Source organism: Cicer arietinum, chromosome 3, assembly GCF_000331145.2.
Source record: "Cicer arietinum cultivar CDC Frontier isolate Library 1 chromosome 3, Cicar.CDCFrontier_v2.0, whole genome shotgun sequence".
NCBI classification, from domain to species: Eukaryota; Viridiplantae; Streptophyta; class Magnoliopsida; order Fabales; family Fabaceae; genus Cicer; species Cicer arietinum.
The window spans coordinates 76,313,726-76,338,489 of record NC_021162.2 but is presented as its reverse complement, the minus strand read 5'-3'; the positions used below and the strand labels follow the sequence as shown (position 1 = coordinate 76,338,489).

Genomic DNA, 24,764 nt, shown 5'->3' with positions numbered 1-24,764 from the left:
TTAAGAATAGAGAAAATTTTAACTAGACTTACGTACCGATAATAATTTTTATAAAAAGAATAGATAAGTGATTAAATATAGGACCGATACAATATATTTAGAGGTCTAATTAAGCAAATTTTAATACAAAATAATAGTAAATTTTTTAAATTTTAACATGATATTACTAAATTGATATATTGATTTCATGTAATTTTTTTTCCAGTTGATATTGTTGAAATATAAGTGTTTCATGTATTTCACATTATTATAAATAAAAAAAACTCACCTTCAATGGCTCATATTACCTTGCTTTACATGATCAAATTAATCTAAAGCTACTCTTATATACATTCGATTTTGTATATATTTTTTGTTTAAAATACAAACTTTTAGAAGGATGGCAAACATCACTAGAAAAAATTTACATTTAGAGTTTTTTTTAATAATGAAAAAGATTGTCTTACTGACCTTCAAAATAAATATATAACGTCGTACATATCAATCTCATAAAATATTAATAAATTGAGTCTACTAAATTGTCAAAATTTTATCTTGAACAACAAATTAATTTTTAATCTTCTCCTACAAACAATAAAATAACAAATAAATAAATAAATACAAAATTTAACATAAAAATATTACTAATAAAACAAAGAAAATATTAATGATTTTAATGAAAATTGATTATTACTACTTAATTGCGATTTTCATAATCTACATTGTTTGGACTAGGAGATTTCAAATGATTATAAACACACTATATTTTTATTTTGTCTCTTAAGGTCCCAAAGAACATTACAATAAACAACAACATAACAAAACAACTAGTAGTACTACAATAAGCTTCAATTAAAAAACAACAACACTAGTTTTTTTTAGTCAACTATCACCCTCAAGTGCAAATAAAATAGATAGCAATTGAAAATAAAATCTACGATTTGTCAAATTTAATTTATACACATTCTATATATTTATACCGTTTAATTATAATCAAAACTTACAATTAATCTTGCACTCTTTTCATTGACAATTGCTCTGTCTTTACAGCGAGTACGTATTAGTGTAAATCTTTCTACGTACAGACAACACTCATTTGCCTTTTTTTTTTTTTATCTAAAATCAAAGAAACCAGTTAAATGCATTTTATTTTTTAAATCAAATTAAAACCATGAAAAAAAAATAAAAAAAAAATCTTCTCATCAATAAGTTTTGAGAAACTTTTTTTAACCCATAAAATGGAAATCTTCAAACTTAACACAATTTTGCCTATTAATTTTACTTATTTTCTGTAATTGATACAAAATATTAGTCTAAATAATAAACTCTTTAATATATTACTCATAATTGTGTGATGAATTTATTTTCGCATATTTTAAAATGTAATTTGTTTTTAATTATATTATATGTATTTACTTTTTTATTTTTCATAATAACCTTGAATTAGTTAACAACTATTATCATACTACATTAGTAAAAAAAATCTTTCTTTTTTTAATTTTCATACTAACCTTGAATTAACATACAACTATTATCATATTGCATTAACAAAAAATGTCTAACCCGTGCACAGCATGGGAATCTACACTAATTAATAAACAATAGATTTAAATTTTTTTTACGAACTATTACAAAAATTAATTTGTTTGCCATCAAAATATTGTTTAATGATCGTTAGTTGTAAAAAAATTTACACCGATTGTTTAAATGTGCAGACAAATAGTCAAATGCGTTTTTTTTTTAATGGCAATAAAATTACGAGCATTGTTAATTTTATTCTATTAATTAGTATAACAAAAAAGGCAAAAGAATAACAAAATATTATAAGAGAAAAACACAAAACACAAAGAATTGATCTTATTTATATGAGTACAAGTTTTTCTCGTCCAATTACTCCTTCACCTTGAAGCTTTTCTCTAATTCTGTCACGTCCACTTCGAAACCACACAGGATTAAAATTCCAATCCAATGAATCATGTTCTTTCCAACATGGACTCATAACTATTCGCTCAAGGTTATGGACACATTTCAGTACATTCATAAAACTCAATTTCAAACCAATTTCCAACACATCCTCCCAATTCAATAACCTTTAGCTCCTCATGAGATAATATTTGAACATCCCTAATATCTCTATGATCTTTAATGAACTCGGGATATGTAAACTTACAAAATTAAAATCACAAATACGTACCAATAAATACAAATCAAAATATCTAAGAACATTATTTAACGAAGTTCAACTCTTTAAGATGTTTGAGTGGCTGGTTTATTTCTAGGGAAGTCGCGACCTAAACAAGAACGTGTAAGATTCAAAATATAATTCTAAAGACAGAAATGTAAAAAAAACTCTTCTAACACTTTATGACTTACCATCGATAATGTGGTCACATGCATAATCTCAAGTTCAGGAAAAGTTCCACAGAGAGCAGCAAATGCATTAAGATCTTCTTGAGAAAAAATGGAGACTTCAATCCTCTGCAGCAAAGGGGTATTAATGTTCAAGGTATCCAAACCTTCTCCATCATACTCCAATGAAATGAGTTTAAGGCAATCCAGTAAAATCAAGTTTACATAACGTTGGACTTTGACAACTTCAATACCGAAGATCCTACTGGATAAGTCATAGCACCCTATAAACTTGAGATAACATAAGGATGAACTTACTATCTTAAGCGATGATGAATTGAGGTCACAAAAACATAAGCAAAACTCTTCAAGTCGTAGACAGTTAGATAATATACTTTCAATGAACATTTCATCCACTTCTGTACTTTCAAGTGAAAGATATCTCAAATTTTTGAATGGAAGAATAAAGTCACGGTTGGTTGGAGGGAAGACAACACAATGTTGAAGACATAGATGCTTTAGAGTTGAAACATTAGTCTCTAAAAATAAGCCAAAGTCAAATTTATAACATTTGAGTTGAGTAGTGTCGTTTGCATAATAAGGCTTTCCTTGCAAAAGTAGATCGATTCTTTGAACTCCCCTTGCAATTGCAAAACTTAACCATTGATTAATAGTGTTGCTTTGTTCACGTTTTAAATAAAAGTTCACCAAGAAAGAATCAATCTTTGTACCTCGAAAGTTCTTGACAAATTGATCTACTCGTTTTACAAATTCATCCTTACTCATATCCCAATTGAGGTGCCTCTCCACAGTAGAGCTACTAGGAACATCAATGAGATACCCTTTTTCTAGCAGTTCATTTTCAGTTCCAAGCATATTGAGAACATCAAAGAAGAGATCTCTCCTTTGAACCCAAACTTTGTCGAGATATAAGACAAGATGCAGTCAGGCAATTGACTAATGTGATCCATTTTATCAAGATCAGAATTTGAAATTAGTGGCAATGAACCTGAAATACATTGACAAAGTTTAATAATTTTTATAATTGCAATGAAAGGGTGCAAAGTGAAGAAGAAATTTCTAATCCTAGAAAAGACATTTCTAATTTAGAAATATCATCTAAAAAACGTAGTTTGTTAAGTCAAAATTGTTGGAAAAAAAAAAGATAGGCATCCATTTGAAGAATGTTCAAAATGAAAACTAATGATAGCAAAAACAGAAAATGAAAAGGTGTAGTAGAATGCTTAAATGCACAGGGATCGTTTACTATAGTGTCGACTTTATTAGTATATTATTATATTAAAAAAAAACATTTATTAGTACATTGAATTGAAGGTGTTATAATAATAGCAAACAATAACTCTATTGGTTTAGTCTAGTAATAAAAAGGTAGATATTGGTGCCCATAGTGTAATTAACGGAAGACAAATATAAATACCTTTGTTAGTAATTCCAACTAGAATAACACAAATACTAAGCACAAAAGAATCCTTTGCTTGCAATTGTCTAAATCTCACTTCAAAATGAATGAAAAGTGAAAACCCAAATGGAATTAAATTCTTGTAATCACATTTTTTCTCAACTAAGTGTGTGTTTGATTGGAGGGTAATGGTTTTGGTGTTTGTTTTGGTTCAAGGAAATGGAAGAAATTTTAAAGATTTTTTTAGTTCTCTTGAGACTCTAGGGTGTCCTAAGATATTTGATGCCCTAAACAAACTATAAAAATGAAATTTCTGTGATCATTGTATTTTTTTTCTTGCAAACATATTAATAATTTATAGCTTAAATATTTAATCCGTTCCTATAACTTTTTTTTAACGAAAATGAATAAGACCATAAGTAATATAGACGAATCATATATTTAAACTTATTCATTATAATCAACATTCTTTAAAAAATAATTTGCAAGTCACGAATTCATAACTACACTGCAAAAACCACATGAAAAATCAATCTAGAAAAAGATAAAAAAAATCAAGTCACAATTTAAAAAAAAAAATCAATTCTCCACCTTCACAAAATAGGCACGGTGATTGAAAAAAAACAGCATACCAGTAAGAGATTCAAAATCCCAAACCATCGTTAAAGACTCTCATCCATGTGTATATTACCTTCAACGCAAATATAAAAGTAAGAATTTTACCAAAAAATAACATTAAAAAAAGGAAATAAATATAAAAAGAAAGATAACATCGTTAGTGAGTATTGAATAGTGACACTTCCAACAAAGAGGACAGTGAGTTTCTATTTGTAAGAAGGAGCATCGCAATTGTTAGAATTTGAATAATTTCTAAAGAGGACACCAATGTAGGCTACATATGTCTACTTTAATTGATCCTTGTTTGAGAATCAGCTTGTGACAAATTTTGGTAGTTAAAGTGGTGAATTGAGAGTTGCAGTTTCATCCATCCATTCCATAAAATAGGACAAGTCTATCGGTGGTTTCAATTAAAATTTTATATATCAAAATACAAAAACAGAGGAATTTTGAAGTTATTTGCATCCACCCATTCGATAAAAGAGGACACGTGTGTTAACCTAGCAATCTCTCTCAAACTTACTCTTACTCCTCTCTTCGTTCTTCTTTGTTTACAAAAATAATAATAATAATAATGATTTAAAGTCATTTTTTTATTTGAAATTACGTTAGACACTATTTTTTCTGAATTTATTTAAATAAATAATTTTATAAGGTGTAGTTTTTCTTTTGTGTACTTATATAGTTTTGTCGTTTTAAGAGTGTGCATTGTGAGTGTAAAAGATTTTATATTGTTGTTTCATCACAATTATTTACGAACATGTCATTAGAAGTAGTTACGATAAAAGTCAAATATATTTATTTATCTAAATATTATGATTAACTCATAGTATACAAATTATTTACATTGACAACGGATATAAATTAAGCTCATCTTTAAAATAAATTTAACTTTGTTTTTACATAACTTTTTCTAAACAATCGAAATTATTGACCATGAAGGATAATTTAAGAAACATACTTAATTGTGTTTTAGAATTCTATATATTAAATGCAGCCGCCTATTTTTCTTAATATGCATAATTGAATTTATTTTTTATTATAATTCTCTGTAAGGAAATGTTGACATATCAACTTTGATCAATTTCAGATAAGTAAATGACTTCTTTCCTAATGTTTTAGATTTGAAAAAAGTAAACCATTATTTTGATCTACGACTGAAGAGAGTGTTGTTACTTTAGTCTATAACTCAGTCAAAAACTCATATTAGTCTATATCTCCATAGATTATCCAAACGTATGTTACTTTAATATTTAATGTGATTGTTAACTTAGTGACGATGACGATTACTTGACTTATAATGTGTCATTCTGTCATGTGTGTAGTTAAATAGGGAGGGACCAAAAGTGATACCGATGCTTTTTTATTTTATCATTTTTGTCATTTGTGTTTGCATTTTCCTACAAATTTGCTTTAACTCCATAACCTCCATTGCATTCTTTGCAAATTTGCTATAAGTTTCTCATTATCACCAGGAATATTAAAATTAACTTACAATAAATAGGGTAACAAGACGAAGAAGAAATTTGAGGAAAAATAAATTTTAAGTTTAAGGTTAGAGATGAAGATGAATAACACGTGATACATAATTATCTACATCATTAAATTAATAGAGTTATAAGTCAAACTTAGCACTAAAGAATAAATTCACAAACTTTTAAACAAGTCTTATACTAATTTAACTTTTGAGAATTCTACCCGCATCTCTACATCTAAACTTGTCACCCTCTCCATCAACGTGAAAATATAAATTTGTCTTTTATAAAACCTTCAACTTTTTTAACTTCTCATTTTTCATCCCTCTTTTCAAATTATTTAAAAATTTCCAAAGTTTCGAAATGACAATTTCCATAATTATCAAAAGTTTTGAAATGACAATTTTTAGAATTTTTAAAACTTTCAAACAATTTGAAATTTCAGAAATAGAAAATTTCAGAATTTTCAAAATTTTAAACCAATTCAAAACTTTTGAAATAGGAAAATTTTAAAACTACCTATATTTGAAAAATTTCCAAATTTAGAAACTTTCAAAATTTTTTAGATTTGAGAATTTTTGAAATGTAGTCCTTATTTCGAAAATTTGAAACTTTAAAACTTTCGAAATATCAATTTTAAAACTTATGAAAATATGGTATTCAATTTTATTTAGTAAAAATACAAACGAATAAAAGAGGAGCGACGTTGGAGTTGTCACTAATCACCTTGTACCTAATAATCACCATTCACCAGTCATCGTTCATCAAGAAAATAAAATCAAAGTGTTGCTTTCAAGTTTCAAGACCCAGTGGCCAAAACTTATCCTCTCCTTAGCTTCTTCTGTGTTTCTCCATAATTCTCTTTTCTCTCTTTTTCCATGGACACTTTCTCAAGCTCTGTTTCAACCCTCAAAATCTCATCACTCCCACCACCACCAACAACAACAAATCGTGAATTCCATCACTTCACAAGAACAAGAACACCCCATCCTCCACAACCCAAAAAATCCCATTTCTCTTCCACTTCCATACCCAACTTAGCCTCCTCCAAAACCAAAACTTTCTCACACAACAATCCTTCTCCTTCACCTTCTCTACCGTTCTCTAATTCCTTAAACACCCCACCTTTCAAACTCAAACCATCTTCTTCTCCTCCAATTTTCCATCACAAAGCTGCTACTGGTTATGCCGCTGCTATCATCGATATAGCTCAAAACACCAATTCCCTCCATTCAGTTCAAATGGATGTTCAGAAACTCTTGAAATTCCTCCAAAAATTGAAATTTCAATCAGATTCTGGTCTTATTGCTGACCCCTCAACGGTTGAGAAATTGAAAGGACAAGCGGTGAAGAAGGTTGTGGAGCAGGGAAAATTTCAAAGACACGTGGTTGCGTTGGTGAAGATGTTGATGAAGAAGAACAAATTGGGAATTGTTGAGGAAGTGTTGGAAGAGTTCGAGAGAATATATGATGAGTTGTGTGGAACTCAAGTTGTGTTGGTTTCGTCTGAGAGAGAGATTGAGGAACATGAATTGTTTGGGATTGCGAAAAGCGTGTGGAAAATTAGTGGGGATGTGAGGGTTAGGGTTAGGAATTTGGTTAAACAAAATAGTTTTCCTTCTTTTGTTTTGTGAAAAGTCAAATCAAATCACACCTTTGTGATTGTATCATTTTTATCTTTAATGCTTGCAATGCAACCTTACAAAATACATGAGGAATGTGCTTTTGCCTCACATCTTTTTTATGACAAATAATCGCACGCGATTTCGATACGCATAACTTGGATTCTGTTGCTCACTCGTCAAATACGCGTAGAAAATATAAAAATATAAAAATTTCCGTTGCCGGGACTTGAACCCGGGTCTCTCGGGTGAGAGCCGAGTATCCTAACCAACTAGACTACAACGGATCCTTGTAGTTAATTGTCTTCTGTCATTATATATGAGGAACGACATAGAACATATGGATCATATACATAAGTGATGCAACTCAAAAATCAAATGAGTTTTTCTTTTTATTTTTGAAAAGATTAAAATGGATAACATTAATATATGAAAATATAAGAATTTGTAGATTTTTTAGGGTATTAGAATTTGTGAAATTAAAATTATAACTTATTTATGTTTTATACATTTTGTAATTTAAAAAACACATAACATACAATTAAAATATTGTCAATAATATAATATTGTCATTTTCTGTTAATTATTTTTCAATAGTGATATGATACTAGAATAATTTAATGACAAAAATATGATTTTGATAAAATTTTATATTGAGTTATAGATGAGTTTAAAAATTATCATATACACTCAAACACGTATTAAATATTATATTTTTATTGAAAATCTTAAATATTTAAAGTATGTGAATTCTCTTATGTTAAATGTCAATTTTTTTATTCAATCATTCTTTTACTTATATTTTTATACTTGATATTCAAATATTTCAATACTCTACTAAATTGTCGTCATTCTTAATCAAACTTTGTTTACGTGTGTTGAATATGATTGGATCCTCCCAAAAATTAGTTGAGATGATGAGGATGTAATGCACATATATATTCAAGAGCTTGAGCGCCTGAATAGAATGAGATCCCAATACAACTTCTAAAAACCTTCTTCTGAGAAAACTATTCATTCATTTCTTTATTTTTTATTTTTCAAAACTCTCTCTCTCTCCAGAAAGAAATAGAAGAAAGTTGAATAGTTATTACAAATTTACACGCTTGTGGAAAAAAAGATTCTGTGTTTACTTTACTAGTTGAGGATAGCGGTCATTGGTTAAAGCAAAAGAGTGATTGGAGAAAGAAGGAGTCATAATATTCAATAACAGAAATTAAAATCACCATCTACTTTCATTATTATACATATTTATTTATTTATTTATTTTGCTGTTGCTTTTTTTCCCCTTCCACTTTCCTTCGTTGTTCCTCCTTCTCCTCCGGTTGCTTCATCTTTCTCACCAAATTTCTTCCCTTTGCAAAACTACCTTCTCAATTTGCATGCCTTCACTTCCCCTTCACCCCCAAGGTAACTCTTTGTTTCTTTCTCTATTATTGTTTGCTAATTATGATTACAATATGTTAATCAACTCTTTCAAATTGCTGCTACAATCCTTTGTTGTAACAAAAATTAAAGAAGCTTTTTTGGTTTAGAGGTTACCTGGTTGGTTATCTCTAAGTCAAGTCAACTAATAATTATGCCATTACTTGCATTGGGTTTTTCAGTCGTCTTACCGTTTTTTAGGCGCTAAATAAATAGTCAAACCAATTCTCTTAATTTAGTTCTTCATTAAGTTCATGTTTTTTTTATTTTTTTTTTATAATTCACTATTTTTTCCTTCTTTTCAACAATTAATCTCAGCAACATGGCTGTTTCAGCATCTATTGCTAGTAGTAAAATAAAAAGAGAACTGCTATTTTCTCAGGAATGATTTCTACAAGAAAGAGAAGAATACATGAAATTAGGATATTTGACCTATCATAAGAAAGTAGGGTGTGGTTGTTCTTTGTAAGTGGTAAGTACATGTTACTATATGTGGTTTTTATCATACTTCTCTCATAGCAATAATCATTATTCAAATGAAAAGTGCCTTTTTTATTTGGAGCCCACTTCTACAATATTATTAGAATTCCAATTAGATTTAAAGCATACTTGTGCACAAATTATGATGTGGATTTTATCCTTAATACCCTATATAAAATCATTAGGAAATGGTTTTTGATGAATTTCTTTTATTCATACTGGATGTAGGTATTTGAAATTGAACTGTAACGGGTATGGAAGCATTATATGCTGTTATTGTAATCATCTTACCAACATTATATGCTGTTATTGTTTCATGGGAGAAGAAAGGATTTTATTTTCTAGAATAATTGTGTCACAAGACGATGTCTCTCGAATCATTCACTTCTGGTCCTACATTGGAAGTTATTTCCCAAACTATAGATATTGTTTCCGAGTTTGTACTTTCTGCCGGCAATGTTCTTGTGAAGAAGGATAGTTTTAAGGAACTTGCAGCTTACTTGCAAAGGATTGCACCAATCTTAAAACAACTGACGAAAGAAAAGATCAGTGATTCCGATACATTCAAACATGCCATCAAGATTTTGAATCGTAAAGTCAAAGATGCAAAGCAACTGGCTCAAGAATGTAGCAAAACGAGCAAGGTATATCTCCTAGTGAACTGCAGAACCATTATTAAGCGCTTAAAACACAACACAAGTGAGATCAGCAGGGCACTTGGACTTATTCCTTTGGCTACACCAGGCCTTTCTGCCGGAATAATTGATGAAATTGGAAAGTTATGTGACAATATGCAGGCAGCTGAGTTTAAAGCAGCCATATCCGAAGAAGAGATATTAGAGAAAATTGAGTCGGCAATACAAGAAAAGAATGTTGACCGCTCCTATGCAAATAATTTGGTGCTTCTCATCGCAGAGGCTCTCGGGATTACAAACGATCGGTCGGCATTAAAAAAAGAACTTGAAGAGTTTAAAAATGAAATTGAAAATGCCCAACTAAGGAAAGACCGTGCTGAAGCCATACAAATGGATCAAATCATTGCTTTGTTGGAAAGGTCTGATACTGCCTCATCAACTAAGGAAAAGGAACTCAAGTACTTCGCCAAACGTAATTCGTTGGGTACTCAACCGTTGGAGCCTTTACAGTCCTTTTATTGCCCTATTACCGGGGATGTTATGGTTGATCCTGTGGAAACTACATCAGGGCAAACATTTGAGAGAAGTGCAATTGAAAAGTGGTTTGCAGAAGGACATAAACAGTGTCCTTTGACTTTCATTACTTTGGACACGTCGATTTTGAGACCTAACAAAACCTTGAAACAATCAATAGAAGAATGGAAAGATAGAAATACAATGATCAGAATTGCTTCAATGAGAGAGAAAATCCAATCTGGAGACAAAGTTGAAGTATTACGTTGTTTGCAAACTCTTCAAGATTTGTGTGAACAAAAGGACCAGCACAAAGAATGGGTGATATTGGAGAATTACATACCAGTTCTTATCCAAATTCTTTCTGAAAAAAACCGTGATATAAAGAATCATGTCCTTGTCATCCTTTGCATGCTTGTGAAGGACAGCGAAGATGCCAAGGTACTTAATTAGTAACCTTTATGTGATCTTATCTTTTTAATAATTATTTAGTTCTATGTTATTAAGGTGTGATATAGCAGCTTGGCTATGTTTAAAAGCTGTCTTTCCAAATATATATTGATCCAATAACAGACAGCTATTTTTTCTGATAAGACAAATGTACTATAGATTTTTTGATAACAAGTTATTCATAATTCAACAAAATAAAGATATATCCAATTTCCCATTTTGGCTAAAACCTAAATGTAGCGAACAAGGTTCTAAAAGGAGTTTAAATGGTTTATCTTACATTCAAGAACAGACCTGGTATAGAAATTTAATATTTAACATGTAAGGTAGATCCTCATGCAATAATCAGCCCTAAATCAAGCCTACAAACATTTACAGACAGGGCTAATGCAAAATTTCATTCTGTAGCCTATATGCATCACTACAAAATTGTGTCAAATTCACTTTGTGTACTAAATCTGATATCATTTATTTCCACACATATTTCATATAGAAGGACCATTGACAATGCTTAAATTAATAGAATTGGTACGTTAGACACATTCTCCACTGGACCTAAAAAATAAAAACTCAAAACAGATTGGCTAGGACCTTTACAGTCAGAGAAAACACTACCTAATATGAATTATAGATCTATTTTCTACACCCCTTATTCTGTCTTATTTAACATGTAATTAAACATGCAAATACCCTCTATAACTGTGTGCAATTTCATAGCTATTTTCCTCTAACCCTGGAGATTTTTCAGGAAAGAATTGCAAATGTTTATAATGCAATCGAGTCTATTGTCCATTCTCTTGGACGTCGTTTGGGGGAAAGGAAGTTGGCAGTGGCGTTACTGCTGGAACTATCCAAATACGATGTGTTAAGAGAAAACATTGGAAAAGTTCAAGGTTGCATACTACTATTGGTGACTATGTCTAGCAGTGAGGACAATCAAGCTGCAAAAGATGCAACAGAGTTATTGGAGAAGCTTGCATGCTCTGATCAAAATGTTATACAGATGGCAAAGGCAAATTATTTCAAGCATCTACTGCAGCGTCTCTCCACAGGTTTATCTTGAACCTTCAATTTTGAGTCAGTGTATCAGTTGTCATTTGCTGCTTCATTATTTTCAGTGATTGATACACTATCATTATTATCGATTGAATTTAAAAATGGAAATTGACTTCACCTTCTCACAACTAAGGTAACAACATAGGTAGTGTTTGTAATATTGAAATTCACTTACATGCAATGACGAGGAGAAATCTTCTTAATCACACTAGGAAGTTCATGTAACTCCTTACAGAATTAATAATTCTTAAATTTGATTTTTTTCAATTAGGAACCGTGCTGTTCTAATCTACAGTTTTTTTTTGAATAATCTAATATACAGTTTTTAAGAGCTTCAAGTAACGCTTGAATAATTTATTTGAGGATCTGCATCAATGTCATTTAGAAATGGACACTATAATTAATGCAAATGCCCGTTATAAAAAAATCAGTAATCAGAGATGGTATGAGGAACAAGCCTTTACTACAACACACTTCTCTTTTTTTATGCAGGACCCGATGATGTGAAGATGATTATGGTAAAAATGTTAGCAGAAATGGAGTCAACCGATCACAATAAGGAGATCTTGTTAGATAATGGTATTCTGTCTCCTCTGCTTCACTTAGTCTCACATAATGATGTTCAGATGAAACTGGTTGCCCTTAAAGCTATCCATAATCTATCTAGTTTAAAGAAAAATGGACTCAAAATGATTCAACAAGGTGTAGCACGCCCATTATTTGGCATTCTTTTCCAGCACAACCTTTCTTCCTCAAGTTTGTGCGAACATGTAGCTCCAATAGTTATGCAACTTGCTGTATCTACCATCTCTCAAGATTCACAGACACCAGTTTTATTGTTAGAATCCGATGAAGATATTTGTAACCTTTTCTCTCTAATTAGCTACACTGTGCCTGATGTGCGACAACTCATTATCCAGACCTTTTATGCCTTGTGTCAGTCGCCCTCAGCTTCATATATCAGGACCAAGCTAAGAGAGGTATGCATCTACCTCAAACTAAAAGTACATATCACAGATGGAAATTCTTCTTCTTCTGAAACACTAGCCTCCATAAGTAGGCATTAAATATAGTCAAAGTAGGCATGTCTAAATAGTTAAGCATTGAAAATATTTATATGATAATATACCGTAGTTAAATTAGTCTACTTATGTATGTGCAGTGCCCATCAGTTCTAGTATTGGTCAAGTTGTTTGAGAATGAAAACCTAAATCTTCGAGCGAGTGCTGTGAAGCTGTTTTCTTGCTTGGTAGAAAGCTGTGAGGAAGCCACCATACTGGAGCATGTGAATCAGAAGTGTATTGAGACTTTACTTCTGATCCTGAAATCTTCATCTGATGAAGAGGAAATTGTTTCTGCTATGGGAATAATATACTATCTGCCAAAAATTCAACAGATCACTCAGTGGCTTTTCGATGCTGGGGCGCTTCTGACCATTTGTAATTATATCCAAAAAGGGAAAGACAAAGATATCCAAAAGAGTAAGCTGGTAGAGAATTCTGTTGGTGCCTTGTGTCGTTTTACCATTCCAACAAACTTGGAATGGCAAAAGTGTGCAGCTGAAACCGGGATTATAACTGTTTTAGTACAGTTGCTTGAAAGTGGAACTCCTTCAACAAAACAGCTAGCAGCACTGTCCCTAACTCAATTTTCTAAAAGGTCACATGAACTGAGCAGTCCAATGCCGAAGCGCAGCGGATTTTGGTGCTTCTCAGCTCAAGCAGAAGCTGGATGCTTAGTTCATGGCGGTGTATGTACTGTGGAATCATCATTTTGTCTTTTGGAGGCTGATGCAGTGGGACCACTAGCAAAGACTCTTGGGGAATCTGATCCTGGAGTGAGTGAGACTTCTTTGGATGCTCTTCTAACTTTAATTGAAGGGGAAAAGCTACAGACTGGTAGTAAAGTGCTCGCCGATCAAAATGTCATACCACTAATAATAAGATTTATCGGTTCCCCTTCCCCTGGATTGCAGGAAAAGTCTCTTCATGCTTTGGAAAGGATTTTCCAGCTATACGAGTTCCAACAGAAATATGGAGTTTCAGCTCAAATGCCTCTCGTTGACTTAACTCAACGGGGTAGTGGTAGCATGAAATCCTTGGCAGCTCGAATATTGGCACATTTGAATGTGCTTCATGATCAATCTTCATATTTCTAAAGAATGTTGATTCAATTAAATGTGCTGAAGAGCTAAGTTAACTAACCATAAGGTATAACCTTCCGTTGATTCTTTGTCCGTGGCATGACAAAAGCAGTTGCAACTTGCAAACGAAAAAGTTTGGACAGGAAATGAGACTCTTTCACAAATAAAGTTTCTTTTATTTGTGCAGCAACATGATAATGATATTGATGTGGTTCCTCCTGCTAGAACAACAAAGTTGATTTTCCTCAGTCTGGTAACCATGTGACCAAGGTTGTAGCTTTGCATTGAGCTATTTCTCATTGAGAATCATATAGATCTTGTATTCAAAGTGTCTTCGTCCAATTTAGGCTATTGTTGTATTAATGTAGGATTAGCATTGGACATGTGGGGATTCATTGGGGGCTTGTATTGTACGCCCTAAATATCGTGTACATTTGAGGATTGATTGGATTGAATGGTTATTTGTGTAAAATATACAAATAAATATCCCTTTCTTGAATGAGGTGTATTCTATGCTCGGAGAACTCATTTGTTTTGTGCTTCTTACAATGTAAAAAATGTATGTTTATTATTATTGTGGTCATTGGTCTAACTCTATAAAAACTGTCTTTGGTGACTAGTTATAATGGAGACTTTTTATTGGTCAGAGACATTATAATTATAATAATATAACTAGAGTGAATGATAGCATTTGAATGTTATTGATAGAAGGGATCTGATTTCTTTTAACAAAATACTATAACAAATTATCTCATTAAAAAATTAAAGAGTGAACATAAAGGGTGTATTTGGTTGGTTCAATGGAGGTAATGAGAGGGAAGGTACTTTAGGGTCTATTTAATTGAAGAGGGGTAAAGAAGAGGAAATGGGAGTAAAATATATCGTGGGCCAATTTTAGCTCTCGTTGAAATCCTTCTCCGTCTCTCCTCAAAAATAAAAATAAAAATAAAGAGTAAAAAAATAATTAGAACAAAAAAAGGTAAAAATAGAATAACATAAAAAAAGATAAAAAATCAAAAGTAAAATATTCATCTATACAAAGGCATACATAAAATAAAAGAGACTTAGAGAGTATATATATATATATATATATATATATATATATATATAATTTTATTCTTAATTGCAAGTATCTTGACTTTTGAGCTTGTATTGTTTTGGTATTACATATTTATTGCTAAACTTGTGGAAGCAAAACTTACTTTGTACTACTTCATTGATGTTGCTGCTGTTCTCTTGCTATCCTTCCTTGGATGTATTTTCTTCTGTTGTTTTTTTATCTATACAAAGACATACATAAAATAAAAGAGACATAGAGAGTATATATATATATATATATATATATATATATATATATAAATTTATTCTTAATTCTTTTAATATTTAAATACATTCAAATATAAGGATTATTTATGAAAAATTAATATATAATATGAACACATTAACTATATTATTAACTTTTCTTAATAAGAGAAAAAAAAAATGAAACTTATAAAAAAGAGACAAATGTAATAATAATAAGTGAAGATTCATTGACTATAGGAATAATTACTTTGCTTAATAATTTAATATAAATAATAAATTTTATATAAATGTGAAATTGATATACATAATAAGAATTTTTTTAATTTAACAATTGAATTAGTGAAATTAATCGTTTATATTAAATTATTAAACATAATTATTACTAGAGTCAAGAGTACTCACCCATATATAAATAAATAAATAAACTCGTTGTTTTATTCGTGTTTAAATAACAAAGTCAATATTATTAAATTCAATATTATATTTCAAATTCAAATCGATTGTATAAGCAAATTTATTTACCATTTTATCTATAAACGAATACAAAATATCATTCCACTTTATATATATAAAAAATCAGTCAACTATTTTAATCCCGGTCGTTAAAATGATCCTAACTTTAAAAACAGTCATATTCATAAAATAGAGCAGTTAGAAAGTACTTATAAGTTAGTAACGTTTTGAAGTTAAATATCAACAAGGTTTCGTGGTGTAGTTGGTTATCACGTCAGTCTAACACACTGAAGGTCTCCGGTTCGAGTCCGGGCGAAGCCATTTCCTCATTTTTTTGACAGTTGGTTCTTACTGATTTTACACCTGCGGTTATGTATGGTAGTTATTTTGTCGGTGATCCACAAACGCGAGCGCAATGTTTTATTCGTTTTTCTTCACAGTTTCCACTGTGACTGTAAGTGTCATTTTTCTTCACACTTTCCACTGTAACTGTCTGAGATGGAGAGAAGAAGGAGGAGGAAAGAGGATTTAGCATCCGTAATGCGAAATTCATGGTACCATCTGAGGTTATCTGTCCGGCATCCATCTAGGGTTCCAACTTGGGATGCAATTATTCTCACCGCCGCAAGCCCAGAACAAGCCCATCTCTACAATTCACAGCTCAACCGGGCCAAACGCATGGGCAGGATCGCTCCATCCACTCTCACTCTCGCCGTACCTGACCCTCTCGGCCACCGTATCGGTTCTGGTGCTGCCACTCTCAATGCCCTCCACACCCTCTCTCTCCATTATGGCAGCAACAGTACAAGTGTGCTTGCCAAAAAGCATGTGCTATTGCTCCATGCTGGTGGTGATTCGAAGAGGGTTCCTTGGGCTAACCCTATGGGAAAAGTGTTTCTACCTCTTCCTTTCTTGGCTTCTGATGAACCAGATGGTCCTGTTCCTCTTCTTTTTGATCACATTCTTGCTATTGCTTCTTGCGCTAGACAAGCTTTTCAAGATCAAGGTACTTACTTACCTTTTCTTCTGCCTCATATATATGCATTTATTATTCCATTTGTAACCTTTTGTGTGTGTGTGTATATAGGATAAAACAAATTACAAAATTTAGTGTATGTTTGTTTGATTTCACTTTTAGAAGAGACAAATTTGATTACAGAGCTGTAAAATTGACTTTGAATTGTTTGGATGTTAGCGCTATAATTGATTTTGCTTCCGGAATTAATTCTAACTTGAAGCTAGAATTTTGAACTTTTGTCCCTACAATTGATTTTAAGCGTTAAATTCATTGATCGACTCATTTTTACGTATTCAAAATATTCTTTTACATGCATGTATCCAACATATTTGGATTGATGGCAAGTTTGGCAGAATCACGACGGGTTACCACGATTTTAGCAAAAACTATATTTTGGAACTTCTACAAAATCACAGTGCCACCGTGAATTCATCAATCTCGGTGTCAATCCAAACATGTGCACGGCTCGCGTTTCAATAAAAATATTTTTTTGTCACCGCAGAACCCAAACACACATTTGGTGAAATGACTAATTCATTCACTGACATTACCCATTTTTTGATTCATTCATCTGTGACAGGTGGAATGCTGACTATGACTGGTGATGTTCTTCCATGTTTTGATGCATCTGTTATGACTCTTCCTGAGGACACTTCCTGCATCATCACTGTTCCAATCACCCTTGATGTTGCTTCTAACCATGGAGTAATCGTTGCAGCGGAAACTCACGTACATTCCACTCAAAATTATGCACTCAGTTTAGTGGATAATCTACTACAGAAACCTAGTATAGATGAGTTGGTTCAAAGCAAGGCAGTTCTAGTTGATGGTAGGACGCTACTTGATACTGGTATAATAGCTGTTAGAGGTAAGGCTTGGTTGGACCTTGTTACACTTGCATGTTCCTCTCAAGAAATGATTTCAGACCTCCTAAGGAATAGAAATGAGGTATTATGCGTTTGGTTTTATACTTATAGATACTAAGTTTGTTTGAGTTTGAAGACATAGTTATGAAGTTAATTTGTGTTTCACAAATTTGGGAGGTTGATGATTGTTGAATCATTTGTCAGTTTAAAATAGAGCTATTCATCAGTGTATATGTGTGCGCTCGCATCTACTCTATCTTGTGTGGCATGATGCATTAACAGATACTAAAACACTCTTACATGGGCAGCTTCACTTCCGTTACACAAGTTCAATTCTACCAAACAAATCATAAACTTTTTATTGTTATGAATTAGCCAAGCACTTTTTCTATATGTTGAGTGCCAATCATATCTTAGTCAAGCCCACTCTGAGTGCTCCCAGTTTTTAGTAAAATATTGTTGTAAAATTTACAAATGCACCGTTACCAAGAGACCTCTATTCATCCGTTTAACTCGCAATATTGACTGTTTCTTGATAATATTGACTTAGTCAAGTCCTACTGCAGCTACATGGATTCAGCACCTTGCATGTAATAAAAAACATGATTATTATTCATGTTGTTAATTTATTCAAATCATCTGTATATTACAATCGTTAGAATATTCAGTCTTATGTATACATTTATGATTTATGAAGTCTGCACCTTTTTCTCTACTGAAGCATTTTATGCTCTTTTGACTTTTGGAAAAATGAAGTTATTTTATCTAATAATAAATGCTTTGTGTTGTCCAGATGAGTTTATATGAAGATTTGGTTGCTGCCTGGGTACCGGCCAAGCATGAGTGGTTGAGAAAGCGCCCTTTGGGCGATGAACTAGTCAACAGATTGGGAAAGCAGAGAATGTTTAGCTACTGTGCTTGTATGTCAAGCTAATTGCAATCTTTTATTCTTGTATCTATGCCAGTCTTCATATCTATCTGTAACAAAATTGATTATTTCATATTTTTTTCCTTCACAGATGATTTGTTGTTCTTGCATTTTGGGACCTCAAATGAAGTTTTAGATCACCTCAGTGGCGTTGGTTCAGAACTGGTTGGTAGAAGACACCTGTGTTCTATTCCTGCAACCACCGCATCTGACATTACAGCATCTGCTATTATTCTTTCCAGTAAAATTGCACCTGGCGTCTCAATAGGAGAAGATTCTCTCATATATGATTCTTCTATTTCCAGTGGAATACATGTTGGCTCATTGTGTATAGTGGTTGGAGTCAACATTTCTCTAGATGATTATATATGCGATGAAAATTCAATGAAGTTTATGCTTCCAGATCGCCATTGTCTTTGGGAGGTTCCCTTGGTTGGAAGGAGCGAGCGAGTCCTAGTATATTGTGGCCTTCATGATAACCCCAAAAGTTCACTTTCTGAAGACGGTACATTTTGCGGGAAACCCTGGAAGAAAGTTTTACTTGATTTAGGTATTCAAGAAAGTGACTTGTGGGGTTCCTCAGGCACTGATGGAAAGTGTTTATGGAATTCAAAAATATTCCCCATACTTCCTTATGCTCAAATGCTTAAGGTTGCAATGTGGTTGATGGGCTTAGTTAAACAAAAAACTGAAGACGTGCTTTCTTTGTGGAGATCTTCGCAGCGCATCAGTCTTGAAGAATTGCATAGATCAATTGATTTCTCAACAATGTGCATAGGTTCTAGTAATCATCAAGCTGATCTAGCAGCGGGAATTGCGAAAGCTTGTGTCAGCTATGGCATGCTGGGGCGCAATTTGTCTCAACTATGTGCAGAAATTCTTCATAAAGAGGGTTCTGGAGTTGAAATATGCAAGGATCTCCTAGCTATGTGTCCAAAAGATCAGGAGCAAAACACTAACGTACTTCCTAAGAGCCGGGCATACCAGGTGCAAGTGGATCTTCTTCGAGCTTGCAATGATGAAAGCACAGCATGTGAGATGGAGCACAAAGTTTGGGATGCTGTGGCTGATGAAACTGCTTCAGCAGTAAGATATGGATTTAAAGGTGCATGCTTTGATTTGATCAACACTTTTTCCCTCTTTATCCTTAATGCAGCTCACCTGGTTAAAATCCCTTGTTTTTATTTCCATACTTTGAGCAAGTCTACAGATACCTGGTTCTTCTTACAAACAACCTTTGTTTTTTCAAGCTTCAATTGCCACCATTGTTTTCTAGGATTGGTAACTTGATTATCTTATTTGTTTTCATTTCAGTTTACACGTCCATAACCTCTAGGCATGTTGGGTGATTGCTAGTTAGACTTTCATGATATGACTATGTAATTCATGCAAAGTTTTCTATCCAATTTTTGTTTAAAAAATATAAACCAATTGGATAGTATACACTTACTCTTTTAAGATGCTTCTGTCGTCTCTTAAAACAAGTGTTTGCTATAGTAAAATAAAAACTACAGTGGAACTCATATACTACCACTCTTTTGGTGTCAAATCAAAATGGCCCTAAATTGCATTAATTGTAAATATCATATTTTCTATTTATGTATATGGATAAATAGACAAAAACTGCATTTTAATTCATGTAAAAAAATAGCAAAAAGGATCTTCTGAAGCTGAACTTACCCTCATCCTGCAGAACATTTGTCAGAGTCTCCTGGTAGCCTCTCCTGTGACGAAAACCAGATTAACAACCATCATAATGGCTGCATTCGTCAGCCTTTTCATCCTAAAAAGGTAAAAGTAGAATTACCAGTGCGAGTAGATTTTGTTGGTGGTTGGAGTGATACCCCTCCATGGAGCATCGAGTGTGCTGGATGTGTTCTGAATATGGCAATAAGCTTAGAAGGTTCTCTTCCTCTTGGCACCATCATTGAGACGACTAAAACAACTGGAGTATTAATTAGTGACGACACACACGACCAGTTATATATTGAGGATTATACATGTATATGTGCACCATTTGATGTAGATGATCCATTTAGGTTGGTGAAATGTGCATTACTTGTTACTGGCATTATTCATGATAACATCCTTGTTGATATGGGAATGCATATCAAAACATGGGCCAATGTTCCGCGTGGTAGCGGATTGGGTACTTCTAGTATTTTAGCCGCTGCAGTAGTGAAAGGGCTTCTCCAGATAGTTGATGGGGATGACAGCATTGAAAATGTTGCTAGACTTGTTTTGGTGTTAGAACAACTCATGGGTACAGGAGGTGGATGGCAAGACCAAATTGGTGGTTTATATCCAGGGATTAAATGTACGTCAAGCTTTCCTGGAATTCCATTGCGGCTTCAAGTCGTCCCCTTGTTGGCTTCACCTCAGCTAATTTCTGAGTTACAACAACGACTTCTAGTGGTTTTTACTGGTCAAGTAAGTATTTGTTTATTTATATATTAGTAAAATGTATTTTTGTGTTCCTGCTGCATTTAGAAATATACATTGAAGAGATCTTTGAAGATATTTAGTTTCTTATGTTCTGGATTAAAAAAAAACAAAGACAGGAATCAAAGCAGCAGTTAAATATTGGCCTAGTAACATATTTATAATTACCAGTGATATATTTTGTATATTGAATGGTTTTGTAGGTTCGACTTGCAAAGAAGGTCCTACAGAAGGTGGTAATTAGATATCTTCGGCGGGATAACCTTCTTGTATCCAGTATCAAGCGCCTTGTGGAGCTGGCGAAGATTGGGAGAGAAGCTTTGATGAACTGTGACATTGATGAACTCGGCGAGATAATGTTGGAAGCTTGGAGATTGCATCAGGAACTTGACCCTTACTGCAGTAATGATTTTGTTGACAGATTATTTTCTTTTGCTAGGCCTTACTGCTGCGGTTACAAGCTGGTTGGAGCTGGTGGCGGCGGCTTCGCTCTCTTAATTGCCAAAGACACACAGCGTGCTAAGGAACTCAGACAGAAACTAGAAGAGGAGAAACATTTTGAAGTGAAAATCTATGATTGGCAAATATCTCTATAGTATTTGATAAAAAGTTAGAATTCCAACTTGTTGTAAAAATTGCTGTACTGCTCACAGAATTCTTTTACTATTCTTTATTTGTATATTTTACCCTATCTTGCTATCCTGAGAGGGTGAATACAATAAATAAACTAAAATAATCACTTGCTTCTTAAAAAAATACTATAATAATCACTTACAATATGAAATTGAGATACAAATTGGTATTTCAGAAGTTTAGGCACTACATTCTATACTTTTAGAGAGAGATAGTATATCTGTAAAATAAATGTTCAGCAAAAATTATTGTAAATAAAAACATATGGATTAGTAATTAAATTAAACTTATACCATGATTAGGATACGATAATTAAATTGAAATGATGAAAAATGTTATGTCCCGCTAAACAAACTGATGTAGTGACAGAAAAAAAGCCCAAACCACTTCTTTCGGATCCATTTGACACATAAATGTATTCTTTTTTCAAGGAAAAAACAAATATAATTCTGACATAAAAAAAAGGAAATTTTGAAGTATTAAAATAAAAACATAAAAATATTGTCAAACAAAATTCAAAAGATAAAAATGTAGTGCATGAATATTTCCAAATAACCACAATTAAGATTTAAAAACAAAATTCATGGTAACATTCGTCAACAGTAAAATTTTCATTTACGGTAAAAGTAAAACTGTTATTTTTAATTTCACTTGAGTGACTCAATGATACACTAATAAATGTACAGCCTATTTTCTGTGTCATTTGATTAACCAAACAAATTCTAACGCTGCCCTCATAATCTTTGTATTAGATCAAAAACTCACACCAAGTTTTACATATATTGTCATAGAGTAAATATATTATTTCACTTCCAAATGTAAATAACAAAATCAAATTTTAAAAAAAAGTTCATTTAAGATCACACTATCAACCACGTAAGTACACAAAGTTTCATCGATTAAAGAGAAAAGAAAATAATTTTACTTTAATTACATGGACATAAATGCCATCATAGACCATAGCTAAGGATAACGACTCTTTATAACCTGCATATATGATTAGATTGATTAAGAGTAGAAATGAAAAAGAGATAAAGGGGTGATAAAACTATACAAAGAGAAAATGTTGTAGAACATTAATTCTATTGTATAATTTGATATAAAAAAAATAGAAACCAAATGGGCCTAAATAATAGAATGTCAATTAACTGCCATAATAGTACTACTACTTTTTAAACCCTCAAACCCTAATTTTGCATTTCACTTGCGTCATACCGGAGCACCCTTCAGTTTTCCGACGTCTCCGATCTCATTCCCTTCCTGGTAACGTGACCGCTTTATTTTGATCATAGTTTCGTTTCATTTGATTATTATATTCTGATTTTTTTTATGAGTATCCTTCATTATAGATCTTTATTTTCCTACTTTTGTAATTGTTCGATATGTAGTGTGAAAATGTCGATTGGAGAGACCGCTTCCTCATAAGCCCTTCTCATCCTTGAAGATGATTAAATCTTCCCAACTGTATGCTTCGTTATTACCTTATGTTTCTATTTATTCATAGCTTTCAAATGTTCCAAATTATTTATGTTTATTAACCTTAGGATATTATGAACAGGTTGCAGTGGAATTGAATTAAAATCGGTGGTGTATTTGTTAGTAGAGAAGATGGAGTTTTGCCCAATGTGTGGGACCATGTTACAGATTGAACTCCCGCGTCATGATATCCCCTCAAGATTCTTTTGTCATAATTGCCCTTATGTTTCTCCCATCCAGCCAGGGGTACTCTACGCTACATTCTCTTTTTTCTTTCCTAATTTCTATTTATAATAATACCAACCACCCTAATCATATCTTTTTATTTTACAGGTTAAGATTAAGAGTAAGCAATTACTGGTGAAAAAAGGAATTGACCCTATTATCTCCCATGATGACATGAAGAATGCACCCACTGCCGAAGGTACTTCTCTTATTCTTCTTCTTTTATTTTCTTATCTGTCAAATTATAATATGATGATTTCTCTTAACTGATTGTACTAGTTTACTGTTCATTGTTATCTGTTTTTACTTATTTAGTGATTGATCTCTGAAGATAGATTTGTCTGAATTTACCCTATTCTCTTATGTTATTTGACCAAGTACCTTCTTCTGTGTTGAATTTAATTGAATGTGATCTAAACCAAAGGGATAAACAGAATGAGCACTTATCATATTGTTTTCATATAAGCTATTTGTTGTTATCATAAATATTAATTCTGGAAATCTTGTGGAAATAAGTCAAAAACAGTTTATGGACATCTCACAATAAGTTATTTTCATAAGCTCTATCAAACAATATCACAAATATTTATACCACTAGATAACTTATAATTCTAATAAGTCAATTCGAACAGAGCCTTAGTGGAAGCTTGTTTATTTCTTTTGCCATGCACTTGAAGATGTGTGGTCACCCTGTATTATTTGAAGGTTTAAGAGTCCAAATGTGAACCCAAATCTAAGTCGTTTACACTTTAGCATATATATGTTACCTGATGTAGCATATTTTCCAGCTGCCAATACATGTCGGATTTTAGTGGTTATGTTTTAAGGATGATGTGTCTCAGTGCTAGGATTTCTTTGCAAACTTCGGTATCGTAACCTAATTTTGAGCTTTAAGAAGCAGGGAATTAGAAACCATGGTGTGGTTCAGTTGAAGCTATGGTCTGGTTTGGTCTGTGTGAATTTGCAGCTTAGTTTTGATTATCCACACCCAAGTTTTTCTTGCTGTTCATCACGAGATTCCATTATGCTTTTCTCTTACATGATACTTTTTTTGGGTGGCTGGGGTTGTTAGTTGGTTCAAAGATTGTGGACATTTTTTTGGGGATAAATGTTCTTTGGCCTCATTGGAATGTATAATTGAATTGATTGCTTGGTTGTGAAATAATCATGAATTAGAGACCGGATGACTGGTAACTATCCTTCTATTCTTTGTAAAACTGTTTTTGTTAAGAGATATTCACTATTCACTCTTT

General features: G+C 32.4%; 5 protein-coding genes and 2 non-coding genes across 9 annotated transcripts in view; 5 read left to right on the top strand and 2 right to left on the bottom strand.

The window, feature by feature from the left end:
• Positions 1-1,818: 1,818 nt before the first annotated feature.
• On the bottom strand, positions 1,819-5,191 carry LOC101511212 (uncharacterized). 2 transcript variants are annotated; one of them, XM_027332806.2, is made up of 4 exons: positions 4,520-5,191; positions 4,381-4,439; positions 2,353-3,337; positions 1,819-2,270 (listed from the first exon to the last, which is right to left on the bottom strand). In XM_027332806.2, the coding sequence occupies exons 3-4, from the start codon at positions 3,202-3,204 to the stop codon at positions 2,205-2,207; spliced, it is 918 nt and encodes a 305-aa protein (XP_027188607.1). In that variant the 5' UTR covers positions 3,205-3,337; positions 4,381-4,439; positions 4,520-5,191; the 3' UTR covers positions 1,819-2,204. The 2 variants fall into 2 exon arrangements, with proteins under 2 accessions (XP_027188607.1, XP_012569559.2); XM_012714105.3 differs by having other exon boundaries at positions 4,381-5,191.
• Positions 5,192-6,427: 1,236 nt separating this feature from the next.
• On the top strand, positions 6,428-7,574 carry LOC101489929 (ATP synthase subunit delta, chloroplastic). Its single transcript, XM_004494786.4, has one exon. It carries the CDS (start codon positions 6,720-6,722, stop codon positions 7,473-7,475), a length of 756 nt encoding a protein of 251 aa, XP_004494843.1. The 5' UTR covers positions 6,428-6,719; the 3' UTR covers positions 7,476-7,574.
• A 103-nt stretch (positions 7,575-7,677) lies between these two features.
• Positions 7,678-7,750, bottom strand: TRNAE-CUC (transfer RNA glutamic acid (anticodon CUC)). Its single transcript has one exon. It is a non-coding gene; the product is annotated as a tRNA-Glu (tRNA).
• Positions 7,751-8,419: 669 nt separating this feature from the next.
• LOC101489394 (U-box domain-containing protein 43-like) lies at positions 8,420-14,739 on the top strand. 2 transcript variants are annotated; one of them, XM_004494785.4, is made up of 6 exons: positions 8,420-8,873; positions 9,271-9,360; positions 9,597-10,957; positions 11,715-12,018; positions 12,515-13,002; positions 13,185-14,739. In XM_004494785.4, the coding sequence occupies exons 3-6, from the start codon at positions 9,734-9,736 to the stop codon at positions 14,178-14,180; spliced, it is 3,012 nt and encodes a 1,003-aa protein (XP_004494842.1). In that variant the 5' UTR covers positions 8,420-8,873; positions 9,271-9,360; positions 9,597-9,733; the 3' UTR covers positions 14,181-14,739. The 2 variants fall into 2 exon arrangements, with proteins under 2 accessions (XP_004494842.1, XP_004494841.1); XM_004494784.4 differs by lacking the exon at positions 9,271-9,360.
• Positions 14,740-16,170: 1,431 nt separating this feature from the next.
• TRNAV-AAC (transfer RNA valine (anticodon AAC)) lies at positions 16,171-16,244 on the top strand. Its single transcript has one exon. It is a non-coding gene; the product is annotated as a tRNA-Val (tRNA).
• LOC101489062 (bifunctional fucokinase/GDP-fucose pyrophosphorylase) lies at positions 16,207-21,858 on the top strand. The gene is made up of 6 exons (XM_004494783.4): positions 16,207-16,929; positions 17,522-17,889; positions 18,601-18,727; positions 18,827-19,840; positions 20,429-21,165; positions 21,381-21,858. The coding sequence occupies exons 1-6, from the start codon at positions 16,422-16,424 to the stop codon at positions 21,771-21,773; spliced, it is 3,147 nt and encodes a 1,048-aa protein (XP_004494840.1). The 5' UTR covers positions 16,207-16,421; the 3' UTR covers positions 21,774-21,858.
• A 995-nt stretch (positions 21,859-22,853) lies between these two features.
• Positions 22,854-24,764, top strand: part of LOC101488728 (uncharacterized) — a 2,560-nt gene continuing 649 nt past the window's right edge. The window contains exons 1-4 of the mRNA XM_004494782.4: positions 22,854-23,073; positions 23,199-23,274; positions 23,369-23,532; positions 23,620-23,710. Coding sequence (XP_004494839.1) covers positions 23,419-23,532; positions 23,620-23,710 — 205 coding nt within the window. The 5' untranslated portion in view covers positions 22,854-23,073; positions 23,199-23,274; positions 23,369-23,418. The remainder of the gene's footprint in view (positions 23,074-23,198; positions 23,275-23,368; positions 23,533-23,619; positions 23,711-24,764) is intronic.

Coding starts and splice junctions, on each gene's coding strand:
- LOC101511212 (XM_012714105.3), bottom strand. CDS start 3,204: ATGCTTGGAACTGAAAATGAACTGCTAGAAAAAGGGTATCTCATTGAT. Junction 2,271..2,352: donor ATGTGACCACATTATCGATG/GTAAGTCATAAA, acceptor GTTCTTGTTTAG/GTCGCGACTTCCCTAGAAAT.
- LOC101489929 (XM_004494786.4), top strand. CDS start 6,720: ATGGACACTTTCTCAAGCTCTGTTTCAACCCTCAAAATCTCATCACTC.
- LOC101489394 (XM_004494784.4), top strand. CDS start 9,734: ATGTCTCTCGAATCATTCACTTCTGGTCCTACATTGGAAGTTATTTCC. Junction 12,019..12,514: donor ACTGCAGCGTCTCTCCACAG/GTTTATCTTGAA, acceptor TTTTTTATGCAG/GACCCGATGATGTGAAGATG. Junction 13,003..13,184: donor TCAGGACCAAGCTAAGAGAG/GTATGCATCTAC, acceptor ATGTATGTGCAG/TGCCCATCAGTTCTAGTATT.
- LOC101489062 (XM_004494783.4), top strand. CDS start 16,422: ATGGAGAGAAGAAGGAGGAGGAAAGAGGATTTAGCATCCGTAATGCGA. Junction 18,728..18,826: donor AATGTTTAGCTACTGTGCTT/GTATGTCAAGCT, acceptor TTTCCTTCACAG/ATGATTTGTTGTTCTTGCAT. Junction 21,166..21,380: donor TAGTGGTTTTTACTGGTCAA/GTAAGTATTTGT, acceptor ATGGTTTTGTAG/GTTCGACTTGCAAAGAAGGT.